Here is a 27656-nt window from a genome sequence, read left to right as displayed (position 1 = left end):
GTGGCCTAGGGTTTCCACGCCCGGCCCGGGGGCCAGTGCTTCTCTCCAGGTGCGCGCCTGGGGACGTGCCCTGGGTCGGGTGCGACCAGAGAGGAGAGCTCACAGAGTCCCCTTCCAGCCCCGCACACGCTTCGGATCCAGCCCGGGTTTGGGGAGATTTCAGGACGCGGACAGCGCCCTGGCTGCCCGCGGGTGGGGACTGGGTCGGGCTCCGGAAGACCCCAAGGCCGGCCTCACTTTCTTCAGAGTCTGCGAGCCCCAGGCGGCAGGTGCAAGCGACGGGACCCGAAGGTCCTCACGTGCCCCCCTGCAGGCCGGTGGTGCGCGCCCGGGGGTGGCGGCCCGGAGCGCCCAGGACGGCAGAGCGCGGACCGGGCGCTCCGGGATCGGCTGCAACAGGTGGGGCCGGGTGACAGCTAACGGGCGGTCGCCTTTTCCAGTCCCTTCCTCTTCGCCTCCTCTCCCTCCTTCCCCGCTCCATCTCGTCCCTCCTCTTCGCCCTCCGCCTCGCAGGTCATGGAAGCGCCCGGCAGCAGATTGGAGCCGCCACCGCTCCCCGAGTACAGCTGCAGCTACGTGGTGTCGCGGCCGGTCTACAGCGAGCTCGCCTTCCAGCAGCAGTACGAGCGGCGCCTTCAGGAGCGCAAGACGCTGCGGGAGAGTCTGGCCAAGGGCTGCAGGTAGCGGCCGCGGCGGGCCGGGCGTGTGGGCGCGCGGACCGGGCGTGGGATGTCGCGCAGCCCTGCCGGGTTGCCCCGGCTTCTACCGTCCGCATTGCTGTCCTTCCTGGTCGCAGGGTGGCTCCATCATTCTCGGCCCGAATGGACCCTAGTCCCGGAAACTCCTCTCTGGGGAGAGTGTGTTCCGAGAGCTCCATCTCTCTCTCTCTCTCTCTCTCTCTCTCTCTCTCTCTCTCTCTCCTCTCTTGGAGACACCTGAAGTGCGCTTGGGGGTACACAGGGTTCCTATGGTCTTCTTGTGAAGGCCAGGCTGAGAACAGTGAAGAAAGGGGCTCGATTAAAAAGAGATGATGGGTAAAGCCATCACCTGACCAGGAGTCCTTCAAAGCCCCAAGCTCCTCTAGGCAGGATGCCACTCGGAGCCACGAAAGGAACCCAGGAGAGCACAGCGTGCTCCAAGTTCTTTCCTGTCAGGCAGTGGGACCCCCAGGGAGACCTCCATCACTTTCTAAACCCAAACAGGCCATCCATAATTAGATATCACCAACAAAAACTAGAACTGCCCGCTGCTGCCAGATTCTCTTTCTTTTTAAAAATCTTTTATTACAGGGGTGCCTGGGTGTCTCAGTCCGTCGAGCATCCGACTTCGGCTCAGGTCATGAGCTTACAGTTTGTGGGTTCGAGCCCCACATCAGGCTCTGTGCTGACAGCTTGCTCAGAGCCTGCAGCCTGCTTCGGATTCTGTGTCTCCCTCTCTCTCTGCCCCTCCCCCGCTCCTGCTCTGTCTCTGTCTCTCAAAAATAAATGTTAAAAAAATTTTAAAAAATTCTTTTATTACAGAACATAAGCACATATAAAAGTAGACAAAGTAGTATAATGAAACCCCCCTTCCTTTTTTTACCCACCACCCAGCTTCAACAACCATGCTCTATTTCCACCCACTTGCCTCCACTCCATTTTTTTTTGAAGCTGATCCCACAGAGTGTATCTTTTTGTCTGTATATATTTCAGTATATATCTCTAAAGACTCTTTAGAAAAAATAACCACAATTCCCTTATCACACCTAAAAAATGATTGCTTAATATGGAGAACATCAAAATTTCCAATTGTCTCATAAATATAATTGAAATAATTTAGTTGAATGAAGAGTCTAATAATGTCCATACACTCTTTTGTTTTTTTTTGATATATGAAATTTATTGTCAGAAGGTTTCCATACAACGCCCAGTGCTCATCCCAGCAGGTGCCCTCCTCAATACCCATCACCCACCCTCCCCGCCTTCCCACCCCCCATCAGCTCTCAATTTGTTTTCAGTTTTTCAGAGTCTCTTATGCTTTGGCTCTCTCCCACTCGATTCTCTCTTTTTTTTTTTTCCTTCCCCTCCCCCGTGGGTTCCTGTTAAATGTCCATACACTCTTAATATTTGTTTTCTTTTGTCTATGGCATGCTGAATTAAAAAAAAATACTAAGTAGCGAGGTACAGCAAAATATATACATTTATCATGTTAAGATTTTTGTATACACTGGCTCGGAACTGTCATCGCCAAAATAAACAGAGCATGTTTGTTTTTCTTTAAAGACAAACAAGTAGTAGAAGGCGCCTGGGTTAGAAGTCTGAAAATTAATCTCCACTTAGAGACTCCACATTGATCGATCTGTGGCTGGTCTAGAAAATGGGCCCTTGTGTAGGGATATTTTCTCAGAGGATTACAAAGGTGGGAGAGGGGAGGGGACACTTAATCCTGTGTTTTCTAGCACAGTGCATTTAAAAGAGTAGATAGAGTTCTTGGCAAAAGCATGGTAAGCACTTGAGGCTTAGTATTTTCCATGCAAGTCTTACTCTTTTTCTAAACGGTTGTAAAGATCAGTGGGGTCCAGCTGAAACGTTGTGCTTTGCCGTTGGTAATGGCAGAGACGGGACTAGAAACTCCATTTTCTTGCCCTTTGACAGTTGTTCAAGAAAGAGAGGCCTGGCTGTGTTGAAGACTCTCTTGCCCATCCTGGACTGGCTCCCCAAGTACCGAATCAAGGAATGGCTGCTTAGTGACATCATCTCGGGAGTTAGTACTGGCCTGGTGGGCACCCTGCAAGGTAAGTGTTGGTGAATTGGCTCCCACGTGATCGAGAGTTACAGTCTCCAGCAGCAGTTTGTAACTCCCTCCTGACTCCCAGGGGTCTGTACCCAATGTTTGCTCACCTTTCGAGATCTTCGTCTTTCCTCTAGAGCCCCTTAGTGGATAGATTCGCCTCTTTTCTCCTCTTCCTTAGAGTTCTCTTCCTGGGAAACCCTGCTGCTTCTCTAGCCGCATGGCTTCAACTAGAGTCCTAGCATCTAAGCAGTAGCTTCCCAATCTCTATTGACCACAACTCACAGTAAGAAATATACATTACATCGTGATCTGCACACACACATATCTCAAGTTTCGTGAAATAGTTATTTACTCCCACTACAAGTGATGTGCTCTGATAGTTTTTATTCTGTCCTGTTCTATTCTGCTTATATTTTTTAAATGATGATTGCAATCCATTAAATTATTTTGCATCCCACACATGGGCCTTGACCTGCAATTTGAAAGTGGCTTAAGGGGGGGGGCACCTGGGTGGCTCAGTCAGTTAAGCGTCCAGCTTCAGCTCAGCATCTCACGGTTTGTGGGTTCGACCCCTGCGTCAGGCTCTGTGCTAACAGCTCAGAGCCTGGAGTCTGCATCGGATTCTATGTCTCCCTCTCTCTCTGGCCCTCCCCCACTTGTGCTCTGTCTCTCTTTCTCTCAAAAATAAGTAAAACATTAAAAAAATTTTTTAATGGCTTAAGGGAAAGTGAAGCAAGTGTTTTAGCCTGGAGTGTTATATATAAACATTCTTTCTGTCCTCCTTCCTTTTTTTAATCCATCACCTTATTTTAATCTCTGGCAAAATGTCTCAACAGAGGTGTTTTGTTTTGTTTTTAAACTGGCTTCATACTATATTTCCATGAACATCTTGGAAATCTGTTGCATAGTTGGTGAATAGCAGTATGGGCATTCTTCTCGGCCCCCATCCCCGTTGCCTTGCTTCTGCTATCCCCCCAACTCTACAAAGTCCTGGACCATGGAAACAGAAGTATCATTTATTTATTATAATTTTATGGGGCACCTCATATGCTCCAGGTCCTAGGTATGCTGACATGAATGAGGTGTACCACCTGCTTTCAAGGAGCTCATGGTCCAATAGGAAAGTGGATAATAACCATTCAACAAGAGCTGTGACAAGGGCAACAAGGCCTAAGAAGTGACCATGCACAGAGGCTCACAACCCAGCCTTAGGGGATTGGGAATGGCTTCCTAGAGGTTGAGCTGTCAGAGTAGAACTTCTGGGAAGGTTAAGTCTGAGATTGCCAAATAATGGGAAGTAGAATGGGATAGGGATGTGTGTAGAAAGATGGCTTGAAAATAGACTATTTCAGAAGTTAGTAATAGTCGTTGAGCAATGTCATGAACCAACCTTTGCCCATAAGGCTCTCAAGATTACTCAGAGCAGGACAGGTAGATTTCCACAGAGGAGGATGTTCTGTGCCCCTCGTGTGGAGCCCCGTCCTGACCAACCATGTTTTCAGTCACAAAGGAGGATGGGAGAGGAGGTAGGGCTGGGCAGTACATAGTTAGGTGATGCCACGTGAGCATGTGCACTGTGGACTCTTAACAGCTGTGACGGAGCAATTCTGTGTGACTCCTGGGGGACAGGGACCATCAAGTTAATGTTTGTGTAGCTGGTGCCTGGCACGGAGGCTGGCACAAAATAGATGGCAACATTTGGTAAAGGAGGACTGAATTGCATTTCTGATAATGAATCATCTTTATATACAAAAAATGATATTTCAACTTCCATATCTCCCAAATTTTCATAGATAAGTATCTTGTAAGAATTAACCCTACTTTTAATTTTGTCTATCAAGTATCAGACACTAGGCTGGCTTTGGCCAATTATCTTATTTAATCCTCACAAAAACTATTATTAACTCCTTCTCCATAGGTGAGAAATCCATTAAATCTTTTTTATTTTTATAAAATTATCATTGTAAGGTGAGATTTTTGGGAGGCTAACCTGGTTCATTCATGCATTCATTCATCCTTCACTTAATGACATTTAAAAACCAATTCCGGATGCCAGGTGTTCAGCCATGAGGATTAAATGGTTTATTGACAGGCACAGATACTGACTTCATGGAGTTCCTTTTGAATGTAGACAGAGGGATTAATTAAATAAATAAAAAGATAAAAAGAAAAGTAATTACAGATTGTGATAGATTTAATCCATTGTGTTGGACTAAATACTCTGTAATATGGATTACTTTGAAGAGGGAGTGTTTATTTCTTTATTTTGAGAGAGAGAGAGAACAAGTGGAGAAGAGGGACAGAGGGAGAGAGAGAATCTTAAGCATGCTCCCCACTCAGATGCGGGGCCCGATCCCATGACCCCGAGATTCTGACCTGAGCTGAAATCAAGAGTTGGACACTCTACCAACTCAGCCACCCAGGCGCCGCTGGAGTGTTTATTTTAGATAGAATGGTCAAGGAAGTCCTTACTGATTAGGTGAAATTCAGTCAGAGACCCAGAGGATGAAGAGACTGCCATGACAAGAGCAGAAGGAGGAGTTTACCAAACAAAGGCCCAAGGCCAAAAGGAGTTCAGTATTTTCAAGAATTCTAGTGTGGGTGGGTGCCGTGAGGGGTGGCAGCTGGTGAACTGAATGAGATAAGGTTGGGCAGGGCTGGGATTAGGATGAGACAGTGAGGCACTGACTCTCAGAAGGCTTCCTTAAGTATTGTGCCTCAGGCACCTGGCTTGCCTCACCCCTCCCAGCCTGGAGGACAGGTGTGTCAGCTGGAACCAGATCAGCAGGAGATGGAGAGATCCACACAGATTTGAAATATATTTTGGAGCAGCAGTCGCTGATGTCTACTGATGGATTTAGTGTGATGAAAATCACAGGTGGCTCCAAGGTTGTTGGCTTGAGCAACTGGGTAGATGGTTATGTCACTTATTACAATGGCAAAGGCTGGCTGAGGAGCAGTTTGGGATGGAAAGTGAAGAGTGTCCTTTTGGACATGCTAAGTTTGAGATGTAGGTGAGATCTCTAAATGGAAATGCTAAATATTGAGTTGGAGCTACTTCAAGTGTGAAGAGCAGAGGAGACGTCTGAGCTAGACAGAAAAATCAGGAAAGCATCGCTGTAGAGGTGATCTTTAAAATAGAGGTGGGGCACCTGGGTGGCTCAGTGGGTTTAACCTCCATCCCTTAATTTCTTGATTTCAGCTTGGGTCATGGTCTCACGGTTAGTGGGATTCAGGCTCTGTGCTGACTGCTGCGGGGGTGGGGAGCCTGCTTGGGATTCTCTCTCTCTCTCTGCCTCTCTCTCTCTCTCTCTCTCTCAAAATAAATAGATAAATCAACTTTAAAAAATATATAAAAGAGTGGGAATGCCTGAGACAACCCAGGGAGAAGGGGCAGATGGGAGAGAAGATGGCTGGACCATCCAGAGGTCAGAAAGATAAGGGGGGTGGGGCCACAAGGAAACATAAGGAGGCTCAGGAGGTTGGAGAGAAAGAGAATTGGAGAGATGTGGGGTCAGAAGCCAAGAGGGGAGGTTGTTTTTAAAAGGACAGAGGGGCAGGGGCACCTGGGTGGCTCAGTCAGTTGAGCGTCCGACTTCGGCTCAGGTCATGATCTCATGATTCGTGGGTTCGAGCCCCACATCGGGCTCTCTGCTGACAGCCCGGAGCCTGGAGCCTGCTTTGGATTCTGTGTCTCCCTCTCTCTCTGCCCTTCCCCCACTTGTGCTCTGTCTTTCTCTGTCTCTCAAAAATGAATAAACGTTAAAAAAAAAAAAAAAAAGGACAGAGGGGCAATAGTGTCAAATACTCTTCAGGGGAGAGCTTAAAGGTGGGACACAGGCAATGCTTTTGAGAAGGTTTGCTGTGACCCAGAGTAGAAAAATAGCTGTAACTCTAGAGAGGTAAAGAGATGGAGGTAGAATGAGGGAAGATTTCATTTTCTTTTCCTAGAAGAGATACTAGAACATATTTGGGAACTAGTGGGAATATCCTTGTAGAGAAAGGCATTGATGGCCCAACAGGTGGAGAAGAAACTAAAAGTGGTGAGAAGGGGTGAATGTGAATGGGGCTCAAGGACAGAAGTAGGAGGGTTGCTCCTTAAAGACAAGGGGGAGATCTCCTCCATTTTTAAAGGAAGAAAGAAGAAAATGGTGCAAGTATAGAGGGGTATGAAATTATGGTGAAAAGCAAATTCAGAGCATCTCTTTATGGATTCTGTGTTTTGGGTGGAGTCTGAGATTCATGTCTGAACCATGTCTGTGTGCAGAAGGGGGAGGGCAGCAGTTTGAGGAAACTTTGGGAGGTTTGAGTCTTGCTCAGAACAAGGATGTGGAGTTGGGCCGCCAGGCAGTCCGGAGTCCCCACGTGGGGCTCCTGTTCACATATCTCCCTTGAGATGGGTCAGCCCAAGTGCAAATTATCTGGTCTCTGGTCCAGCTTCTCTAGCCACTCAAATGCTCAAATGTCACCCAAAAGGTGGATGTTTGGATTCAACCAGACTGGGGTTTTACGAGACAAGAAAAGGGAAGGTGAGAGAGAGAAGCAAGGGAGTTCAGAGTGTTTGCAAAATTACATGGACAGGAGGCAAGAGAAGACAGGAGGGCACCAAAGAGAGGGAGAGAGTGGATTTTGAAGCCTCATGAGGACATAGATGAGGACACAGAAATGTTGCAACAACGATTCTGGAGTAGGTGAGCTGAAAGCCTAGGATGTGTTTTGGGAGAGAGAACTCAAAACAGATTTCAGAGGGGGTGCCATTGTGTCTAGTGGTGGCTCGGTCCGTGACACATCACTGGCTGGATGGCCGAGGAGTGGGAGAGTAACTCATCAGAGAGGTCAGGCTCAACTTACTGAGAAACCGCTTGTTGAGAAGGATAATGGGATCTTTTTGACTTTTGTTATAAAAAAAATTCTCACCAGCCAGCAAAAGATCAACGCAGGCATTTTAGGGCTATCTTCATTCCCAACTATGGGGAGACTGCTCTCCAGTTTCTACTTTGCCTTCTAGATGCTTGCAAACATTTGTTAGTACCACCATTGTCGACATAGGCCACCATCCTGCACATGAGGGCCGCCAGCACAGAGATTCCACAGCTTAAACCGATGGCTTCAATTTCTTTACAAAATGGTGTGATATCAAAATTGTTGCACCAAATTCCTTTGTAATAAAGCTGATTACAATATATTTGGGTAGCGGTTGTCCCTAAGTAGGACACTGTATGAAAACAGAAAAAGTCCCTATTTTGTCAGGCCTGTAAACACTGCAGAGCCCAGTGTAGGGAAGTGAAGCTTGAGAAAGACTTGGAAAAAGTCATAGAAAGTAGGTTGTTTTTATCTCCTGCTCCTTCTTCCCTTTGTGGAGCCACCATTCTACTCCATTTTCTTGGGATGAGTGATTATTGCCATTTCTTGCTGTAATTCATGTATTAAAATGATTGCATACAGATTATTCTAGAATGCAAATTCTGTAAGGGCAGATACTTTCTTTTGTCCACTCCCAGACCTAGAATAGTGCTGGCACATGGTAGGTACATAATCAATTGTTGTTGAATGAATGCGTGAAGTTTATTGTAGGAAACTAGAAAATACATATAAAGAACATGAAAAAAATACCTCTTCCACAAACTATAAGTCTCCTTTGATCCTACCATGTAGAAAACCCATTAATATTTTAGTAAATGTCCTACTAGACACACAAATGCATATCTATGTAAAAGAATAAAGAAATGCCAGAATGATAAGCACTACATTTTGGATAGTGGTTGCCTTCAAGGGATAGAGGGAGGAAGGAGGATGTGATGGAGGAAAAGTATATAGAGTTGTAACTTTACTGGCGATTTCTCCCTTCCTTCCTTCCTTCCTTCCTTCCTTCCTTCCTTCCTTCCTCCCTCCCTCCCTCCCTCCCTCCCTCCCTTCCTTCTTTTCTTTCTTTCTTTCTTTCTTTCTTTCTTTCTTTCTTTCTTTCTTTCTTTCTTTCTTTCCCTCAAGATTTTAAGTAATCTCTGCACCCAATGTGGGGCTCAAACCCGCAACCCTGAGATCAAGAGTCATTCCCTGTACCAGCTGAGCCAGCCAGGTGCCCCACTGGCAATTTATTTCTTAAGCCAGATGGTGAATACATGGGTATTTATTATATTATATAGTCTTTGAATATCGAAATGACTTAGTATATTATTTAAAATCTTTTGAGAATTTTTTTGTGCATGCAACATGCATGTTTACTTTTATAAAAGGGGGAGCAGGCATGCTTACCACGATTTTGAATCCTGCTTTTTCTTTGTTCTTTACATATCTCCATGTTAGGAAATGTGTTTCTACATATCACATCAATTTCATGTGATAGAATTACAGTATGCAAAGTATAATTTAGTTAACTTTTCCATTTTGAGACATTCATTCAGTAGCTAACATGGGGCAGTTGTGAGCCAGGATATTTAGGTTGTTTTCGCCTTTTGTTTTTTTAACTGCTCTAAATGTAATCCTTTGTTAAGGGCCCAGTGATCAAAGGGCTTGATTTTCTCTCACTGTAAGTGAGTGAAATGTGAGAAAGTAATTTAAGTAAGATGTTCTGACTACCTAAGAAGTACTTAACCAGGGAAAAGAACTCATCATCATGGTCTTCCAATTCCCATGTACACAGAGAAGTTGAGATTTCTCCATACCGCAATACATGGGCCCAGAGGCTTCCTGGGACAGACAGCTTAGCGGAGGAAACCTCGCAGAGTTTTCTTGCCTGCTGCTGTGTATAATTGCCATATTTTTCTTTGTTTGGACCTAACTTCTGTTAACAAGAAAGGTGGAAAGGGCAGTGCAACAATGCTTATGTCCCTCTGAACACAGAGAAACACTGCATTCACACAAAATATCTATGTGCAAAACTGGTCTGAGCCTTTGGACCAAATTGATGAAATTACAAATTTTTTTTATTTTAGTTAAATCCAAGTTAGTTAACATATAGTGTAATAATGTCTCAGGAGTAGAATTCACTGATTCATCACTTACATACAATACCCAGGGCTCATCCCAACAAATGCCCTTATTAAGGCCCATCACCCATTTAGCCCTTCTCCCCGCCCAACAACCCTCCGGCAACCCTCTGTTTGTTCTCTAAATTAAAGAGTCTCTTATGGCTTGTTTCCCTCTCTGTTTTTATCTTATTTTTCCTTCCCTTCCCCAATGTTCATCTGTTTTGTGTCTTAAATTACACATATGAGTAAAATCATATGATATTTGTCTTTCTCTGACTGACTTATTTCGCTTAGCCTAATACATTCTAGTTCCCTCCATGCTGTTGCAAATGGTAAGATTTCATTCTTTTTGATTGCCAAGTAATACTCTCTCTCTCTCTCTCTCTCTCTCTCTCTCTCTCTCCCTCTCTCTCTCTCTATATATATATACACACACCACATCTTCTTTATCCATTCATCAGTCAAGGGACCTTTGGGCTCTTTCTATAAGTTGGCTCTTGTTGATAGTGCTGATATAAACATTGGGGTGCACATGCCCCTTTGAATCAGCACTTTTGTGTCTTTTGGATAAACACCTAGTAGTGCAATTGCTGGACCATTGGGTAGTTCTATTTTTCATATTTTGAGGAACCTCCATGCTGTTTTCCAGAGGGCCTGCACCGGTTTGCATTCCCACCAGCTGCGCAAAAGGGGACCAACAGCACTAAAGGGTTCCTCTTTCTCCGCATCCTCACCAACATCTGTTGTTTCCCGATTTGTTCATTGTAGCCACCCTGACTGGTGTGAGGTGGTATCTCAGTGTGGTTTTGATTTGTATTTCCCTGACTAAATTGATAACAATGTTAACCAACTGCTCTGACTTCTTTTTTCCACTCGTCTGATCACTGGGTAATTTGGATTACCTGTCAATTCAATTTATTTACACAGGCGATGTGTGGACACCATCATTATTTCAGCTGATTTAGACCGTGTTCTGCATCCTTGCATAGCCTCAGACTGTAGGCAACATAAGGAGACCACTCTGGGCAAGCTGCAAAGTGGGGCTATCTTTGAAAAGGTCTTTCTTTGCACAGTAGAAATAATACCATAACTTTTGTTGGTGAATTTAATCATTTTGGATGTACTTTCAGGCATGGCGTATGCTCTCCTGGCTGCCGTTCCTGTCGGATATGGTCTCTACTCTGCTTTTTTCCCTATCCTAACATATTTTATCTTTGGAACATCAAGACACATCTCAGTTGGTAATTATAAGCATATACTACAATTATATTTATTCACGTTTAACGTGTTTCGGCTCTAGTATGTGTATTATGCTTCCATATCTTTGTTAATAATGTTTTCCGGGAAAATAGGCCTTCAGTGCTTTGCCTGCTTTTCCTATTCAATGACGCAGTGGTTCTTAGCTTTCAAAGTACCATCTCTTCAGTATTAAGTTTATACTTAACTTTTTTTTTATATATAAAGAGGAGAAAATTGAGAGATTGGTCAAAATGGCAGCCTACCTTCAAATTCTAGCATATTTTCATTTTCTTAATGTAATAAATTTGACTCCATATTTAGAAACTGTTCTCTTCCAAAATAGAAAATGACAAGGAAAAATATCTTCAAGAGGTCTTCAAACCTCCTGTTTTACTAGACTAACTTATCATTTACTAAATAATGTTCATCAAATCCATATTCATCATTTCATTAAAAACTATACTCATTTTAAGTCACTAATACTGGAAGACCAGCAAAGTTGTGCCAAAACTATTTAGAAACTAAGCTTGGCTTTCCTTCTTGGTATGGCTCAAAATAGGCTTATTTTCTGCTGTTCCTAAAATTTGAATTCTCTTTTGCTAGAATGTTCTAGTAAATGAATGTCTTAATGCTATTTTGTGACTTTGACATTTATACTTGAGATAATTTTGCGCCTACATCCATCTGCTGGCTAGACATGTCTACCTGGACAGTCCTCTTGAAACATATACAACCATCTACTGTATCTCCAACCCATATCCTTGTCCTTAGTTGTATTGTCCCCAGTGTCTAGCATATTGCCTTGTCTATGGAAGGAGATCAGGAAGAGGTTATTGATTGAGAACACTTCCTCACCTGGGAGAATCTATCAGTATCAAATGCTTGACAGTGTGAGGAACATAGAAGCTGTTTTTTTTCTCTTTGGTATTCTATCCATTTAGACACTCCAGGTTACTGGATTTTGGTACTGAGCCCTCCCAACTGTTAAAGCCTTCCATGATGAAAGGATAGGATCATCATCATGGATAAAAACATCAGGAGTGAATGGGAGAAAAGGAATACTTTTAAAACATAGAATCTTCTAGACTGGCATTTGATATGAAAAAATAATTTGTTTTGAAAAGAGAAAAAGAGAAACAATGTACTCTCTTTGCTGTTTCTTTACCCTAATTGGGACCCTGTGATACGGATCAAGGTACTCAGCTCCGCAGGGATCAGGACACCGGATGCTCTAGGGAATGAGCTTATATGGAATAAGATGAAACAAATAAGGATCCAGCTTGTTGGCCACCTCTGCCAGGAAACTCCCCCACCCCTACCCCAGTTCACACCAAGACCGCACAAAGACTGGTTAGACAACCCCCCTGAGTATTCACAAAGCATCCGGAATGCTATTTTACAATTGCCTATCTACATGTCTCTCTTGCTCATTTCTGGGTCATGAACGCCTTGAAGCGTGTGTTTTGGGGCTTCTTTTGTGAAGAAGCAATATTTTCCCAACCACAGCTAATAATTTCACACATCTTTCTAATCCTATGTAGACATGTTGTTGAACCTAAACATGTATGATGAATAATTACTAACTGATAGAGCCTTTCTTCCCCAGGGCCTTTCCCTGTGGTCAGTTTAATGGTGGGATCTGTTGTTCTGAGCATGGCCCCCGACGAACACTTTCGCATATCCAGCAGTAATGGCACTGCATTCAATGCCACCGTGATAGACTCTGAGGCTAGAGATGCAACAAGAGTATTGATTGCAAGCACCCTTACTCTTCTGGTTGGCATCATACAGGTAATGGGATGACAAGTAAAATGTAAATTGGCATGATTTTTATTTGAAATAACTGAGTGTAAAGCATGTGGACTTAAAGATTCATTTAAAAGCACAACAGAGCGATTTATTGGACGCCCCCCCCAAAGTTATTTTTTAACTTCTACTGTTTTAGGTCAGATGCTGAAATAGTCAGCAAGACCCCCTGATTAGGGCTCAGGTATTATCAAAGTTAGAGACAGAAAAAAAAAATCAGAACATGTGTGATTTTTTTTTTAATTAAAAATTTTTTTTAATATTTATTTTTGAGAGAGAGAGTGAGAGGCAAAGAGAGGGGGACAGAGAATCCAAAGCGGGTTCTGAGCTGTCAGCACAGAGCCCGACACGGTGCTTAAGCTCATGAGCCACGAGATCATGACCTGAGCCCAAGTCAGAAGCTCAACTGCCTGAACCACCCAGGTGCCCCATGTGTGATTATAATGAGAATGAGGGAAGGGAAGTATACAGAATGCACAAAGGAGCAAAAAGTGTCCCAGTGAGCAGAGCCATGGGATCTGAAAGTCAGAGGAATAAGTCCCATGATTTTTGCTTTTACACATTACATATCCAGAAACACTTCAAGGTTCATGTTACCACAGTTTTCAAATTTTAGGGTGGAGGAGGGGCATTGGGAAATCCAGATTTGCTTCCTACAAGTATTTGTGTGTTATCAGCAGGTTACCAGAGTTTTAACTGGTGTTAAGTTTATTTTTATTTTTTTTAATGTTTATTTATTTGTGTGAGAGAAACAGAGCATGAGTGGGGAGGGGCAGAGAGAGACACACAGAATTGGAAGCAGGCTCCAGGCTCTGAGATGTCAGCTCAGAGCCTAACGTGGGGCTCGAACTCACGACCGTGAGATCATGACCTAAGTGGACGTTGGATGCTCAACCAACTGAGCCACCCAGACACCCCAAATGGTGTTGGGTTTAATTTGTTAATAGTTCAAGAGAATTGGTCCTTCTTCCAGGCAAACTTTAACTTCTTTCCTTCTCATACTAGTTGATATTTGGAGCTTTGCAGATCGGATTCATAGTGAGGTACTTGGCAGATCCTTTGGTTGGCGGATTCACAACAGCTGCTGCCTTCCAAGTGCTCGTCTCACAGCTGAAGATCGTTCTCAACGTTTCGACCAAAAACTATAATGGCGTTCTCTCCATTATCTATGTAAGTGTGGCTTTTTACTCCGGAGATGGCTCACGGAGAAAAATCTGTTCTTTTCCTCTGTACCCTGAGTCTGGAGAGCATATGTTCCTCCATGCCATACTTTGGGAAGCCATTGAAAACATTCTTCTCTGAAAGAAAGCAATAGAATCAGGAGTAACATTGAAAACGGCAGATTTTACAAAGCATCGTTCTCAACTGGTCAAAATGGTTCCACAAGTGTCACTGCACTTAAAAATATGAAGGAAAATAAAGTGGTATAGTGAAGTGAAGTCTGGTGTGGGATGCCACAGACTTGAGTTCCAGTTTCCAAGTGGCCTCTGATAAGTTGAGTGGCCATAGACACATCATGGGGGATAGTGGCTGAAAGCTCAGGTTTAGAGCTGGATTCTAGATTAATATCCTGACTTTTGTATATATTAGTTATATGAGCAAATCACCACACTTTCCTTCTCTGCCAAATAGAATTAGTAACAATATCTGTATTCATAATTAAGTTAAATAAGGGTGTAAGAGAAGCACTTTGCCCAGAGGCTGAAGCATTAACAAGTACTCAAAAAAAGTAGTTAGGTTGAAATTATTATTTCACATTTCAAGGCTTCTTTTTTTATTTGTAAAACGAAATGACTGGAGCTGTAGCTCTAAAGCCCTTTTTAACTGTGAGAGTCCATAAAATGCATAATGTAAATGTCTCAGCAATTATAGATGAAAAGGAACATCAGAATCGGAGGTGATCAACATGCAAAAGAGATGCAAAAGAAGGATGTAGATCACACTAATTAGATTTGAAAAAGTTCTTGGATCTAAATCTGTGTTCTATATAAAGCATGCTATTGATGCTTGAAAAATGATAATGATAGTAACATGATGTCATTCTAGCTTGGGGAGGATGATACTATGCCAAATAAATGTGCTAGCCTTGAGAATGGGGTTTCAGTCCTTTACTGACCCACGTATTAGCTTCTAAAGCAATGTAAGGCCATGTGTTCACATGCAAAAAATTAGTGATGTGGTCAGGAATTTGCTCAATTTCACAACAGTGTCATAATCCCACGTTCTCTATACATTCAACCAATACTGCCGAGTGCCTATTATAAGCCGGGTACTGTGCTAAGCAGTGGGAGTAGGTAGAGGAGATAGTATAACCCAGTGATTAATCAGGGACTATTGGGGGTGCCTGGGTGGCTCAGTCGGTTGGGCGGCTGACTTTGGCTCAGGTCATGATCTCACAGCTCTTGAGCTCAAGTCCCGCGTTGGGCTCTGTGCTGACAGCTCAGAGCCTGGAGCCTGCTTCAGATTCTGTGTCTCCCTCTCTCTCTACCCCTCCCATGCTCACTCTCTCTCTCTCTCTCTCTTTCAAAAATAAATAAACATTAAACAAATTAAAAAAAAAATCAGGGACTTTGAACTTCAGTAGACTTGAGCTGGAATCTTGGTTCCACTGCCTACTTACTACCCATGTGATTTGGGGCATGTTAAATTTAACATCCTATACACCTCAGTGTCCTCAGTTGTAAAATGGGAATAATAATAGTAGCTGCCTCTTAGCATTGTGAGGAATAAAGGAAAATCTGTGTAAAGCACTTAGCACAATACCTGGCTCTTAGGAAGAGTTCAGTAAATTATTATTATTATTATTATTATTATTACCATTATTGTTGTTGCTATTACTGTTATCATTATTTTTATGGTGATTAGACCTCCTGGAGCTTAGTGTTTGCTTCTCAAGGACCCAGACTGTTAACACAGGCTGTTTTTTGTCACACAGGATTATTTTTCTCATTGTTGCTTTTTTTGCAACCAGGTCCTTGGTTCATTTTGAAAGCTTCTGAGTCCCTTTCTCTGACAGGCTCCCTCGCATTTGCAGTCCCTGGCACATCTTGCTTTTCCTTGCGTTCCCACATTTCCTGCCTGCTGTTCATTCATTTATTACTTCATTGTCATTCATACAGTTCATCTATTCAATAAATATTTATTGACCACCTCCTATGTGCTAGGAACTAGTTTCTCCCTATACGAATCCACTGACCCCTGAATCCACCAAGAGACCCCTGAGTGTACTCACCTCTTCGTGAACATTGCTTGGCTTTCCTCCACACAGATCACAGGAGGCTCACGTTAACCAGGTTAACCTGGTTCCCTGGCCCCTCGCCGATAGGAGAATGAAATAGTTCTTCCTGTCTCCTAGGACTATGTTTTACGTTTTATTTTTTAAGTTTTTATTTTAATTCCAGTGTAGTTAACACACAGTGTTATATTAGTTTCAGGTGTACAATGTAGTGATTCAATAATTCTATACATCGCCCCGTGCTCATCATGACAAGTGCACTCCTTAATCCCCAGCTCCTATTTTACCCATTCCCCCACCCGCATCCCCTCTTGTAGCCGTAAGTTTGTTCTGTACAGTTAAGAATGTGTTTCTTGGTTTGTCTCTCTCTTTTTTGACCGTTGCTCATCTGTTTTGTTTCTTAAATTCCACATATGAGGGAAATCATGGTATTTGTCTTTAACATATTTTGCTCAGCATTATTCTCTCTAGCTCCATTCATGTCATTGCAAATGGCAAGATTTCATTCTTTTTTATGGCTGAGTTACAATCCATTGTATGTATATATACCATCTCTTCTTTATCCATTCATCAGTCCATGGACACTTGGGCTGCTTCCATAATTTGGCTATTGTAAATAATGCGAATACCCAGTAGTGTGATTACTGTATCATACTATTTTTAACTTTCAGGGGAAACTCCATATTGTTTTCCACAGTGGCTGCACCAGTTTGCATTACAACCAACAGTGCATGAGAGTTCCTTTTTCTCCACATCCTTGCCAACATTTGTTGTTTCTTCTTTGATCTTAGTCATTCTAACAGGTGTGAGGTGATATCTCACTGTGGTTTTGATTTGCATTTCCCTGATGATGAGTGATACTGAGCATCTTATCATGTATCTTCTTTGGAGAAATGTCTGTCTGTTCATGTCTTCTGCCCATTTTTAAATTAAATTTTTAAATTCTGCTCATATTTTAAATTTATATATTTTGGGTACTAATGCTTTATTGGATATGTCATTTGCAAATATCTTCTCATTTAGTAGGTTGTCTTTCATTTCTGTTGATTGTTTCATTTGCTGTGCAGAAACTTTTTTTTTTTTTTTGTAGTCCCAATACTTTATTTTTGCTTTTATTTCCCTCACCTCAGGAGACATTTAGCAAAATGTGGCTATGGCTGATGTCAGAAATTACTGCCTGTGTTCTCTTCTAGTACTTTTATGGTTTCAAGTCTCCCATTTAGGTCTTTCATCCATTTTGAATTTATTTTTGTATATGGTATAAGAAAGAGGCCCAGTTTCATTTTTTGCACATTGCTGTCCAGTTTTCCAAACACATTTGTTGAAGAGACTGTTTTTTCTCATTGTAGATTCCTTTCTACTTAGACAAAGATTAATTGATCGTTTAATTGTGGGTTTATTTCTGGGTTTCTATTCTGTTCCACTGCTCTATGTGTCTGTTTTTATTCCAGTACCATGCTGGTACTTGAACCCACGACCCTGAGATCAAGACCTGAGCTGAGATCAAAAGTCAGACGCTTCACTGAGCCACCCAGGTGCCCCAGTACCATGTTGTTTTGATTACTATAGTTTTGTAGTATAAAGTCCCGGTATTGTGATACCTATAGTTTTTTCTTCCTTTTTCAAGATTGCCTTGGCTATTCAGGGTCTTTTGTGGTTCCATACAAATTTTAGGGTTGTTTTGTTCCAGTTCTGTGAAAAATACTGTTGGTATTTTGTTAGGGATTGCATTAAATGTATATATATGGCTTTGGGTAGTACAGACATTTTAACAGTATTCGTTCTTCCAACGCACAAACATGGTATGTCTTTCCATTTCTTTGTGTCTTTCCTAGGACTATGTTTAAGATGAAGCTTGTTGCAAATGATTATTTGCATGATTATTATGTGACTTATGTTCTGTTGAACATTATTCTTGAAGTCTCAGGTTAGAGTATATCATAGAATTTTGAGAGAATTCCTCCAGGCCACTCAGGTTGGATGAATATATCTCAATCTTCCCTGTGTGATCATGTCTCTAAGCTTGCTCTTCTGAAAAGAAAGGATCAGCAGATTTGGAAAGGGTTGCATAAGAGTTGAATGAACCACTCAGTACCTGAACAGACAATTTCACTTATGACATTACTGGCAGCAATCATTTGTGAAAGAACCCTTCAACAAATGCAGAGTAGTCATGGATTCCGTCCAGGAAAATTTGGAAGATTGTTGTAAGATAATTTCCTTGGCATGTAGTAACTTAACATCCCTTTTGTTATAAGGTTGTACTTTGGATTGTTTCCCTTCCCCAACTCCTCCCAAGAAATAAGGTGATTAATTCAAAGAATTGGAGGAGGAAATATTGGGACAGTATGAAAAACTAAAACTTTAATTAGCAAATGCCAGAGACACTGAATATAGGATGCAGAAGGGGGAATGAAAGGATGCTGGTGGAATTCAGAATTAATAATACTTCTCATCCCACTATGTAGCTACTCAATTGTGTAAGCAAATCACATAGCACATTTAAGAGTGAGTATATTGGGGCTCCTGGGTGGCTCAGTCAGTTGAGCAGCTGAATCTTGATTTCAGCTTAGGTCAGGATCTCACAGTTCATGGGATGGAGCCCTGCCTCAGGCTCTGCACTAACAGCATGGAGCCTGCACAGAGCCTGCTTAGGATTCTCTTTCTCCCTCTCTTTCTGCCCCTCCCCTGCTTGCATACATTCTCTCTCTCTCTCTTTCTCTCTCAAAATAAATAAACTTTGAACAACTCTATATAAAAAAAAAAGAGTATGTTTTCCTACCATTCACTTTGAATGGCTTGTCTCAATAGACAAAGGAAGAGTTTCTGCTTGCTTACTAAAGTGATGCCTACCTCCTCCTTTATTCCTCTAATGAGGAGAAAGACCACACTGAAAAGTTCTGCCCAGATGATGAGGGTGTTGAAAGCCACCATTAAGCTTGAGCAGACTCACTATTCTGAATCTGTTCCGTTTTATAAAAATCAAGCCATTATAATAAGGAAAGAACACTTGAAGCTCTAAGGGTTGATCTACATATGAGCAAAAGTTGTTTCTGGTAGGAGGAAATACCTGACTACAAGGGGGTGATTATGACGGGTTTGTTATATTTATAAAGATGAATTAAAAACAAATTTGGCACCAAAAGTTAACTGACAAACTTCTTCATATGTAATATCAGGTATATATTTTTTTCTTCTGGCTTCATACCCCAAGGTAATGCTAGGCAAAGAAGGAAGAAATTAACTAAGTGAAATGGTCCTAAAATTCTCTGAGCATGGTAGGAAAATAGTATAATATTTTCCATCACGGAAATGATTATTATTATGATTTGAACTATTCAGAATATTAGGTTGAAAGATGGATTTATATGTGTATCCACCTTTTAAACAAATTTAATAAGTATTTCCATAGTAATCTAAATTAGAATTAGTTTTTAGTACTTTCTTAGAGTCTCGTTTCTATTGTCTTTGAATACAATCTGACTACTTCAGTTTATTTGGGTGAATTTTATTTCCACGTAGACTAAACTTTTTATTGAAGAATTTTTTGGAAGAAATAACTCATATATATGCAACTCATATGTTTATATGCTTGTTTAATGCAATTGTATAATATAAACTGATTTTGTTTTTTGTGACTCATATTACATTTTTAATACACTAGAAGTGCTTTTTATTCAAAGATCTAAGGACTCTCATAGATTAAATGGGAATCCAAGAGTGATAATTTTTGTAAGGTGAAAATGTTTCTATGACTGGGGTAGTTATCTGATTGTTTTTAAGTTTGAATTTTCCCCTCTTGAGTTGAAAGTAAACCTTTATTGTGTAGACAGTTAAGTGAAATATTGTATCTAGCTTGTGAATTAATGAGGCTTGTCATCAGAAAATTGATGATGTGGAATTTGAGAAACTTAACAGGTGATCATAGGAGAAGGGAAGGAAAAATAAGATATAAACAGAGAAAGAGGCAAACCATAGGAGACTCGTAAATACAGAGAACAAACAGAGGGTTGCTGGAGGGGAGATAGGTGGAGGGGATGGGCTGAATGGGTGATGGGCATTCAGGAGGGCACTTGTTGGGATGAGCACTGGGTGTTATACGTCAGTGATGAATCACTGGGTTCTACTCCTGAAGCCAAGACTACACTGTATGTTAGCTAACTTGAGAATAAAAAAAGAAGACGAAAGAAAGAAAGTTGATGATGTGAAGGGCCAGACGCAATACCATCATGACTCTGAGGCATGTAGGACTGTTAGCTCCTAGGACAGATGCCCTAAATTCCTGAGTTATTGTGTCTGCTTGTGGTACTCCTCCATTTTCTCTTTTTCACTGGGCTATCACTGGCTTCATCGTTTGCTATCAGTGTATCTGCCTCTAGCAATTTTCACTGACTCTGGAAGGCAACGTAAATTTGTTGGTATTGGGTTTAAAGCAAGAGCAAAAATACTCTGAGTGAAAGTCCAAGGGGCTTCCTGCTTGAACTCTCGTTCAAGGACTTGGTGGACGTATTTTGCCGGCATGAAAGCGTCTCCCCTCATTTCCTTACTCTTGAATGTTCTCCAGAGAGTTGGAGTTGCTAGCAAAATGACTGTTAGATCACTTAATGTTTATTATACATAATTGTTACTGGATTGTCATTATAATTATTTTAAATATAGCTTACCTATAAAATTAAGTAACAAATACGTTATAAATGATCAGATGCTCCATTCCTTTATTTTCATATAAAATATACCTATAAAAGGACCATTCGAAAAAAGTGACCTTCACTGAGAGATTATTTGTCTCAAAGAATTAAAGAATACCTTCCTAAGTCATGCCTTCTATAAAACTGAAGCTGCCTGAACAAAGGTTTTAGTGTTCTTCCCTGGGATTCTCCCTTGCTAATCTTCTTTGATTCCCAGAAACCTCCTATTTACAAAACAAAACTAGCTTTTTCTTGGAGTTAACTAGCTTTTTCTTGAGGTGGCTTATCTGTGCACTTGGAAAGAGTTGTGTTTTTAAAGTCATTTCAGTTCAAGTTTCAACTAAGTACCAAATTAATTTCCAAAAAAATTATATTTGAACTATATATCAATTCAGTAGCTTTTCTCTGCCATGAAGAATGGATCAATCCCTATGTATCTACATATGAAGTATTCAGGTATTTTTATTACCACCCATATAATTCAGGTTTGGGAAGAGTTTTAGCTAAAATACTGGCTAATTGGGACTTTTGGGTTTATCAGTTTTTAGTCTCAATAATACCACATCAACATTGTGAAATTAGGTCACTTAATAGCCCCTGTAAAACCACTTTAAGATATAAACTTTAAAAACTTTTCTGCAAGTGGGGCACCTGGGTGGCTCAGTCGGTTAAGCGTCTGACTCTGGATTTTGGCTCAGGTCATGATCTCACAGTTTGTAAGTTCGAGCCCTGCATGGAGCCTGTTTGGGATTCTCTCTCTCTCTCTCTCTCTCTCTCTCTCTCTCTCTCTCTCAAAATAAGTCAATAAACATTAAAACTTTTATGCAAATAAAATTCAACATATAATGATTTTTTTCTTTTAAAACATCTCATTTTATTGTAAAAAATGCAGATAAAAATTAAAAGGTAGACATCACCCATGGTTTTACCACCCCAATTAACCATCACTAATAACTTGGTACATATATATCAAATACTGGCTGTTTTTAATGGTCTCTGTGTTAGCCAACACATTTTTATGATTTTATGTGAAATTCTTAAGTGCTTTCGATGATGATATGATTTTTCACATGGGAAGAATATAAAATTATTTTCTTTTTACAGACTCTGATTGAGATGTTTCAAAATATTGGCCACACCAATCTTGCTGATTTTATTGCTGGATTACTCACCATTATCATCTGTATGGCAGTTAAGGAAGTAAATGATCGATTTAAGCACAAAATTCCAGTCCCTATTCCTATAGAAGTAATTGTGGTAAGCAAAACATGTAATTAGAAAATTCAGCATTAATTGGTTTGACGAGAAAGAAGTTGTAATATATACATGATATTGTAGTATGTATATCTATATATCTACATATCAAGTAATATATATATATATATATATATATATATATATATATATATATATGACAATGGAATATTACTGAGCCATAAAAAAGAATGAGATCCTGCCATTTGCAACAACATGGATGGAGCTAGAGAGTATAAGCTAAGTGAAATAAGTCAGTCAGGGAAAGACAAATACTATGTGGAATTTAAGAAACAAAACAAATGAACAAACAAAGAAAAATACAAACCAAAAAAAACCCCCTGGAATCTTAAATACAGAGAACAAACTGGTGGTTGCCAGAAGGGAGGTGGGGGGGGGAATGGGTAAAATCGACAAAGGGGAAAGTAAGAGCACTCTTATCTTGACCAGCACGATGTAAAGTATAGAAAAGTTGAACCATGATATTGTACACCTGAAACTAATATAACACCATATGTTAATTATACTTGGATGAAAGAAAGAAAGAAAGAAAGAAAGAAAGAAAGAAAGAAAGAAGGAAAGAAGGAAAGAAAGAAGCCAACAGGGAAGACTTCCCAATGAGGAGACAAAAAATAAAAATAAAAAAGGAGTTGTTAAAACATGGAGGTTTTTTTTAACCTCTTTTGTTTTATTTTCAGACAATAATTGCTACAGCCATTTCATATGGAGCCAACCTGGAAAAAAATTACAATGCTGGCATTGTTAAATCCATCCCACGGGGGTGAGTGCGGACTTCCTCTTAGGCAATACTAATATATTAAGTCAGAATTTTCTATTTAAAGGAAACCTTTTATTATAAGCCTCATTTCATTGGTGCTCCCTCAATAGTCTTCTTTGTGTGTGATCTTAAAGAAACACCCAGTTGTGCAAACTGTCAGTGTGTGTGTCGATAAAGTTTAAGCCATTTGTTTCAAAGCAGCTCCCATACCCTCTGTCCTTTTCTTCATTTTCTTAAAATATGGCAGGACATGTACAGTTACCACCAGACTCCTGATTGAAGCTCATATGTAGAATTGCAATATGATATAAATAGAATCATGGTTAGTAACGTTTATTACACTGAGAACAATCTGTTTAAGGAATAAGGGACATCTGGCTTAACTTCTCTACCATTTAGTTTAATCAATCTTAAATAATAATTATGTCACTTGTTCCCATGAATAAAACTCATTATCTTCAAGGGAAGGTTTATATATGTTTGGTAGTTCGGTGAGTTAGAAGAGTAAAGAGCAGAGTTCCTTTGTCCACTTCTGTCACCGTCTAGATGGGTGACAGAGGGCAGTGGGCGGGGGCTCCTATAAAAAAAGGGCAATGACCACTGCTGAATTCTTAACTCGAACTTATTCTGCTATGCCAACGAGATCTCTCAGAAGATGCACTGAATGGCCCAGTACACTTTGCTGTAATTTTATCATATGGCATTAAAAAGGAGGCCCAAAGGTTTATTAGATTGGAAACACTAACTTCTAGCAATTATGACCAGTCTTACTGTTAGATAGGCAACAAGTACTAGTTTCCCTTTCTTATTATTTATTTTGAGAGAGAGAAAGAGTGAGCGAGAGAGAGAGAGAGAATGAGAACGAGTGGGGGAGGGGCAGAGAAAGGGGGGGACAGAGGATCCGTGGGGCTCGAACTCGCAAACCTCGAGATCAGGACCTGAGCCGAAATCAAGAGTTGGACACTTGGGGCTCCTGGGTGGCTCAGTCAGTTAAGCATCCGACTTCGGCTCGGGTCATGATCTCGCGGTCCGTGAGTTCGAGCCCCGCGTCGGGCTCTGTGCTGACAGCTCAGAGCCTGGAGCCTGTTTCAGATTCTGTGTCTCCCTCTCTCTCTGACCCTCCCCCATTCATGCTCTGTCTCTCTCTGTCTCAAAAATAAATAAAAACGTTAAAAAAAATTAAAAAAAAAAAGAGTTGGACGCTTAATCGACTGAGCCACCCAGGTGCTCCCCACCACCCTTTTTTTTTTTTTTTTTTTTAAATTACTTTCCAAAGGTGTTTCATCAAGTGATTCTTATGACCAATGTTTTGGTAATGAATCCTGATGCTGGAAGACATTTTGTGATAAAAGATGTAATGTGGCTATTTGCGGTCTTACAGTATTTTCATGATTTGAGTGGTTATAAAACAACTACATAAGACATATATTTTATGGATCCTTTTTGTCAGGCTTCCTAAGATGTAACACTTAGAGGCGGTCCACAGCAAATGCCCTGTGCCATCAATGCATGTTCCATGAATAGGTTTGAGGAACTCATTTTTGCTGCCCTCAGTCCTCCTTTCTGGCCCTGTCCAGGGCTTTCCTGACTGCTGTCCTCCTGAAGTGGATCTCTCTAGCCCCCTTGACCCTTGGGTTGAGTCATGTTGACTCCTCTGACAGACCACCTGGTGTAGTTTGCTGCAGCCCAACAGGGCCACTGAAGGGGGAAGGAGCTCGGGGAAAGACTACTCAAGAAGTCAGTAGAAGATGTCCAGCCAGGGCCCCAAGTGAGTGACTTGGGGCAGAAAATTGCCACTGCTAAGATCCTGCAAGGCACTACAAAAGCATGGCAGGTGCATGGCAGATTTAGGGTCTCCCCACATTTACTGAGTACCCACTATGTGCGTAGGTACTAATTACTTACACATACCATACTTCCTTTACTCCTTCCAATAACCTTATGAGAAGAGTATATAGTCCCCATTTGATAGCTAAAGAAACTGGGACTTTGTAAGTTTAAATAATATGCCCAAAGTCAGAGAGTTACTTACAGACTGATGGAGCCAGCATTCGGGTTCTTTGATTTCAAGTCCCTGAACATTGTGACCTTGGGGAATCAAGGACCTGGTAGAAGGCTCTGGAATTGGAGAAGTAGGCAGCCAGGCAGGCAGTGGGCATCAGGTTGCAATCAAAACGGAACTCTTTGCAGGACTGGAAAGTTATCCCAACAGACCTAATTACCTGAAGGAGGGTTGGTTGGGTCTCAGGAACGAGTCAGAAGCCTGGTTTTAAAAAGTAAGGTCGAAGCTTATGTCTAGACAAGTGGAGGTGTGATGCCGGGTCACTCAAGGGCTGGATCAGGGTTTCGAACATCCCATATTTCTACATATAATATCCATTCCCAAGCCTACATGTGGGTCAGGATGGGATGTGGGAGGAAAGGAGTCTGGAAGTGACCTCGCCTGTAGGGAGAAAAAAAGCCTACAGAGGCAGAGAACCAGACAGATCTTGGTACAAAGGAAATCACCATTACCTGGACCCTTCTAAATGACCTTGAGCAAGTCATTTCACTTTTCTGAGCCTCAGTTCCCTTATCAACAAAAGGAGAGAAGTAGATTCAAAAATTTCTAGGATATTAGATTAGGATATTAATTTGGATAATATTAGGATATTAGCAGCTCTAAATTTCTATGGTTTTCTATAACAATCTTATTTCTGTTTTAGTACTTCCCTCTAATTAGAGGGGGGGAAATGTAGTTCCCTATTAAAGGAAACTCAGGGGGCACCTGGGTGGCTCAGTCAGTTAAGTGTCCAACTTCGGCTCAGGTCATGATCTCACAGCTCGTGAGTTTGAGCGCCGCATTGGGCTCTGTGCTGACCACTCAGAGCCTGGTGCCTGCTTCGGATTCTGTGTCTCGCTCTCTCTGCCCCTCCCCTGCTCACACTCTGTGTGTCTCTCTCAAAAACAAATAAACATTAAAAAAATGTTTTTAAAGGAAACTCAGACATAAGTGAGCTAGGTGAGGGAGATTGTTTTAGTGGGTTTTGTTTGTTTGTTTGTTTTGAAGGTTTTTGGCTTAGGGACTTCTGGATATATACTCTATGGATAGTCATCAAGATATAGGTACATGAAAGTCATTCTGCCAATATTCATATTTGGGGACAACTGTAGCATTATAAACTTATAGCTTTCTTTCTTTGTTTTTTCTTTCCTTCCTTCCTTCCTGCCTTCCTGCCTTCCTACGTTCCTTCTTTTCAAATAGGCTTTTACGCACAACATGGGGCTTGAACTCATGATCCTAAGATTAAGAGTCACATGCTCTATGGATTGAGCCAGCCAGGCGCCCCTGAGTTTATTTCTTTACATGGTTTGTAGAATAGCTCTAGTTTGTCAAACAGTAGTCATTCAACCCCACAGTCATTGAGAAGTCTTAGTCATTGTGATGATGGATCATTCTGATAACTACATAAATTTAATCTTTTCTGGACTCAAGAAGATTTTAAATATCATAGCTCTTAAGATATGGAAAATCTTTTTTTCTTTTTAATTTTTTAAATTAAAAAAATTTTTAATGTTTATTTTTGAGAGAGAGAGACAGCATGAACAGGGAAGGGCAAAGAGAAAGAGGGAGACAGAATCTGAAACAAGCTCCAGGCTCTGAGCTGTCACCACAGAGCCTGGTGTAGGGCTTGAACCCATGAACTGTGAGATCATGACCTGAGCCAAAGTTGGATCCTCAACTGACTGAGCTACCCAAGTGCCCCTTTAATTTTTCTTTTTTTAAGAGAGCAGGGGGGAAGGATAGAGGGAGAGAGAGAGAGAGAGGAAGAGAGAGAGAGGGACGGAGGGAGGGAGAGAATCTTAAACAGGCTTCATGCTCAGTGCAGAGCCCTATCTATGTGGGGCTCAATCCCATAACCCTGGGATCATTCCCTGAGCCGAAATCAAGAGTCGGACACTTAACTGACTGAGACACCCAGGCATCCCAAGATATGGATTTTCTACGTAGGTCTTTCTTTCAGCATCTTATATTGTTTGTCTCTTTAATAGACCTGACATCTCTTCGTATGCGGAAAATCTTATTTTATGGCCAGACTATCTTTTAAATTCAAAGACCTTTAAGATAAAAGTGTGTAAGGGGAAACACTAATGTGTGAAATGGCATGGCATGGGATTGTGTGATATTATAGGATCCATAACGACAGGCTTATTCGTGTCAGAGGTCTGGATAAGGCAGCGTTTGTAAGCTCTCAAAGAGGGGCAGAGAAGTCAGCCAGTGAGACAGCACCAGCTTCTAACTAAAAATTGTAAAAGCAATGCCACCACTTACTTGTCTCCTGCTTTTTGCTCTTAGGATCCAGCCCTTTCGCGTCTGACTTGGGGGTTGGGTGGATATAGCATCTGGCGAGGTAGGAACAGAGAATTATGGTCAAATGCTCACTGCAGTTTTCGTTTAAAAACTCTCTAGGTTTTTGCCTCCTGTACTTCCACCTGTGAGCTTGTTTTCCGAGATGTTGGCTGCATCGTTTTCCATCGCCGTGGTGGCCTATGCTATTGCAGTGTCTGTAGGAAAAGTATATGCCATCAAGTATGATTACACCATCGACGGGAACCAGGTATGGTCCCCCGTGTGCTGAATCACTTTTGTAGGGCTGAAGACAAGAAAAAAGCATAAACAGGGTAGATTCTATTGTCTGCTAAGGAAGGGATTGGTCCCTCTCGCTAGCCCTTATCAAGCTAGGGTTTCCCTCTTAAGCATGCGATTTCGAAATTAATTGGAAACAGGCATGTTGTATCTCTTTCCTTTTTAAGAAGTTGAAGTAACCCGAACTTTAAGAGTTAATTTAGTCAGGTCATAAATAACATTCAAAGCTAACGTGTTGGGTCAGCCTAAGATTTCTTCATGCAGTCCGGGCTCCCCTGGTATATTTTAT

The 27656-nt window shown here is 41.4% G+C and overlaps 1 protein-coding gene across 1 annotated transcript in view; it reads left to right on the top strand.

Moving 5' to 3' along the window:
- Positions 1 to 516: 516 nt before the first annotated feature.
- The window catches only part of SLC26A4 (solute carrier family 26 member 4), a 50222-nt gene continuing 23082 nt past the window's right edge, over positions 517 to 27656 (top strand). The window contains exons 1-8 of the mRNA XM_047097462.1: positions 517 to 680; positions 2634 to 2773; positions 10871 to 10981; positions 12586 to 12770; positions 13791 to 13955; positions 21813 to 21965; positions 22661 to 22743; positions 27191 to 27338. Of these exons, the coding sequence (XP_046953418.1) occupies positions 517 to 680; positions 2634 to 2773; positions 10871 to 10981; positions 12586 to 12770; positions 13791 to 13955; positions 21813 to 21965; positions 22661 to 22743; positions 27191 to 27338 (1149 nt within the window). The remainder of the gene's footprint in view (positions 681 to 2633; positions 2774 to 10870; positions 10982 to 12585; positions 12771 to 13790; positions 13956 to 21812; positions 21966 to 22660; positions 22744 to 27190; positions 27339 to 27656) is intronic.

The sequence above is a fragment of the Lynx rufus genome, unplaced genomic scaffold (assembly GCF_022079265.1).
Source record: "Lynx rufus isolate CCGP_SWC_20201006 ecotype Redwood Valley unplaced genomic scaffold, mLynRuf1.p SCAF_4, whole genome shotgun sequence".
NCBI lineage: Eukaryota > Metazoa > Chordata > Mammalia > Carnivora > Felidae > Lynx > Lynx rufus.
Note: the sequence above shows the minus strand (reverse complement) of the source record. Positions and strands in the feature narration are given on the sequence as shown.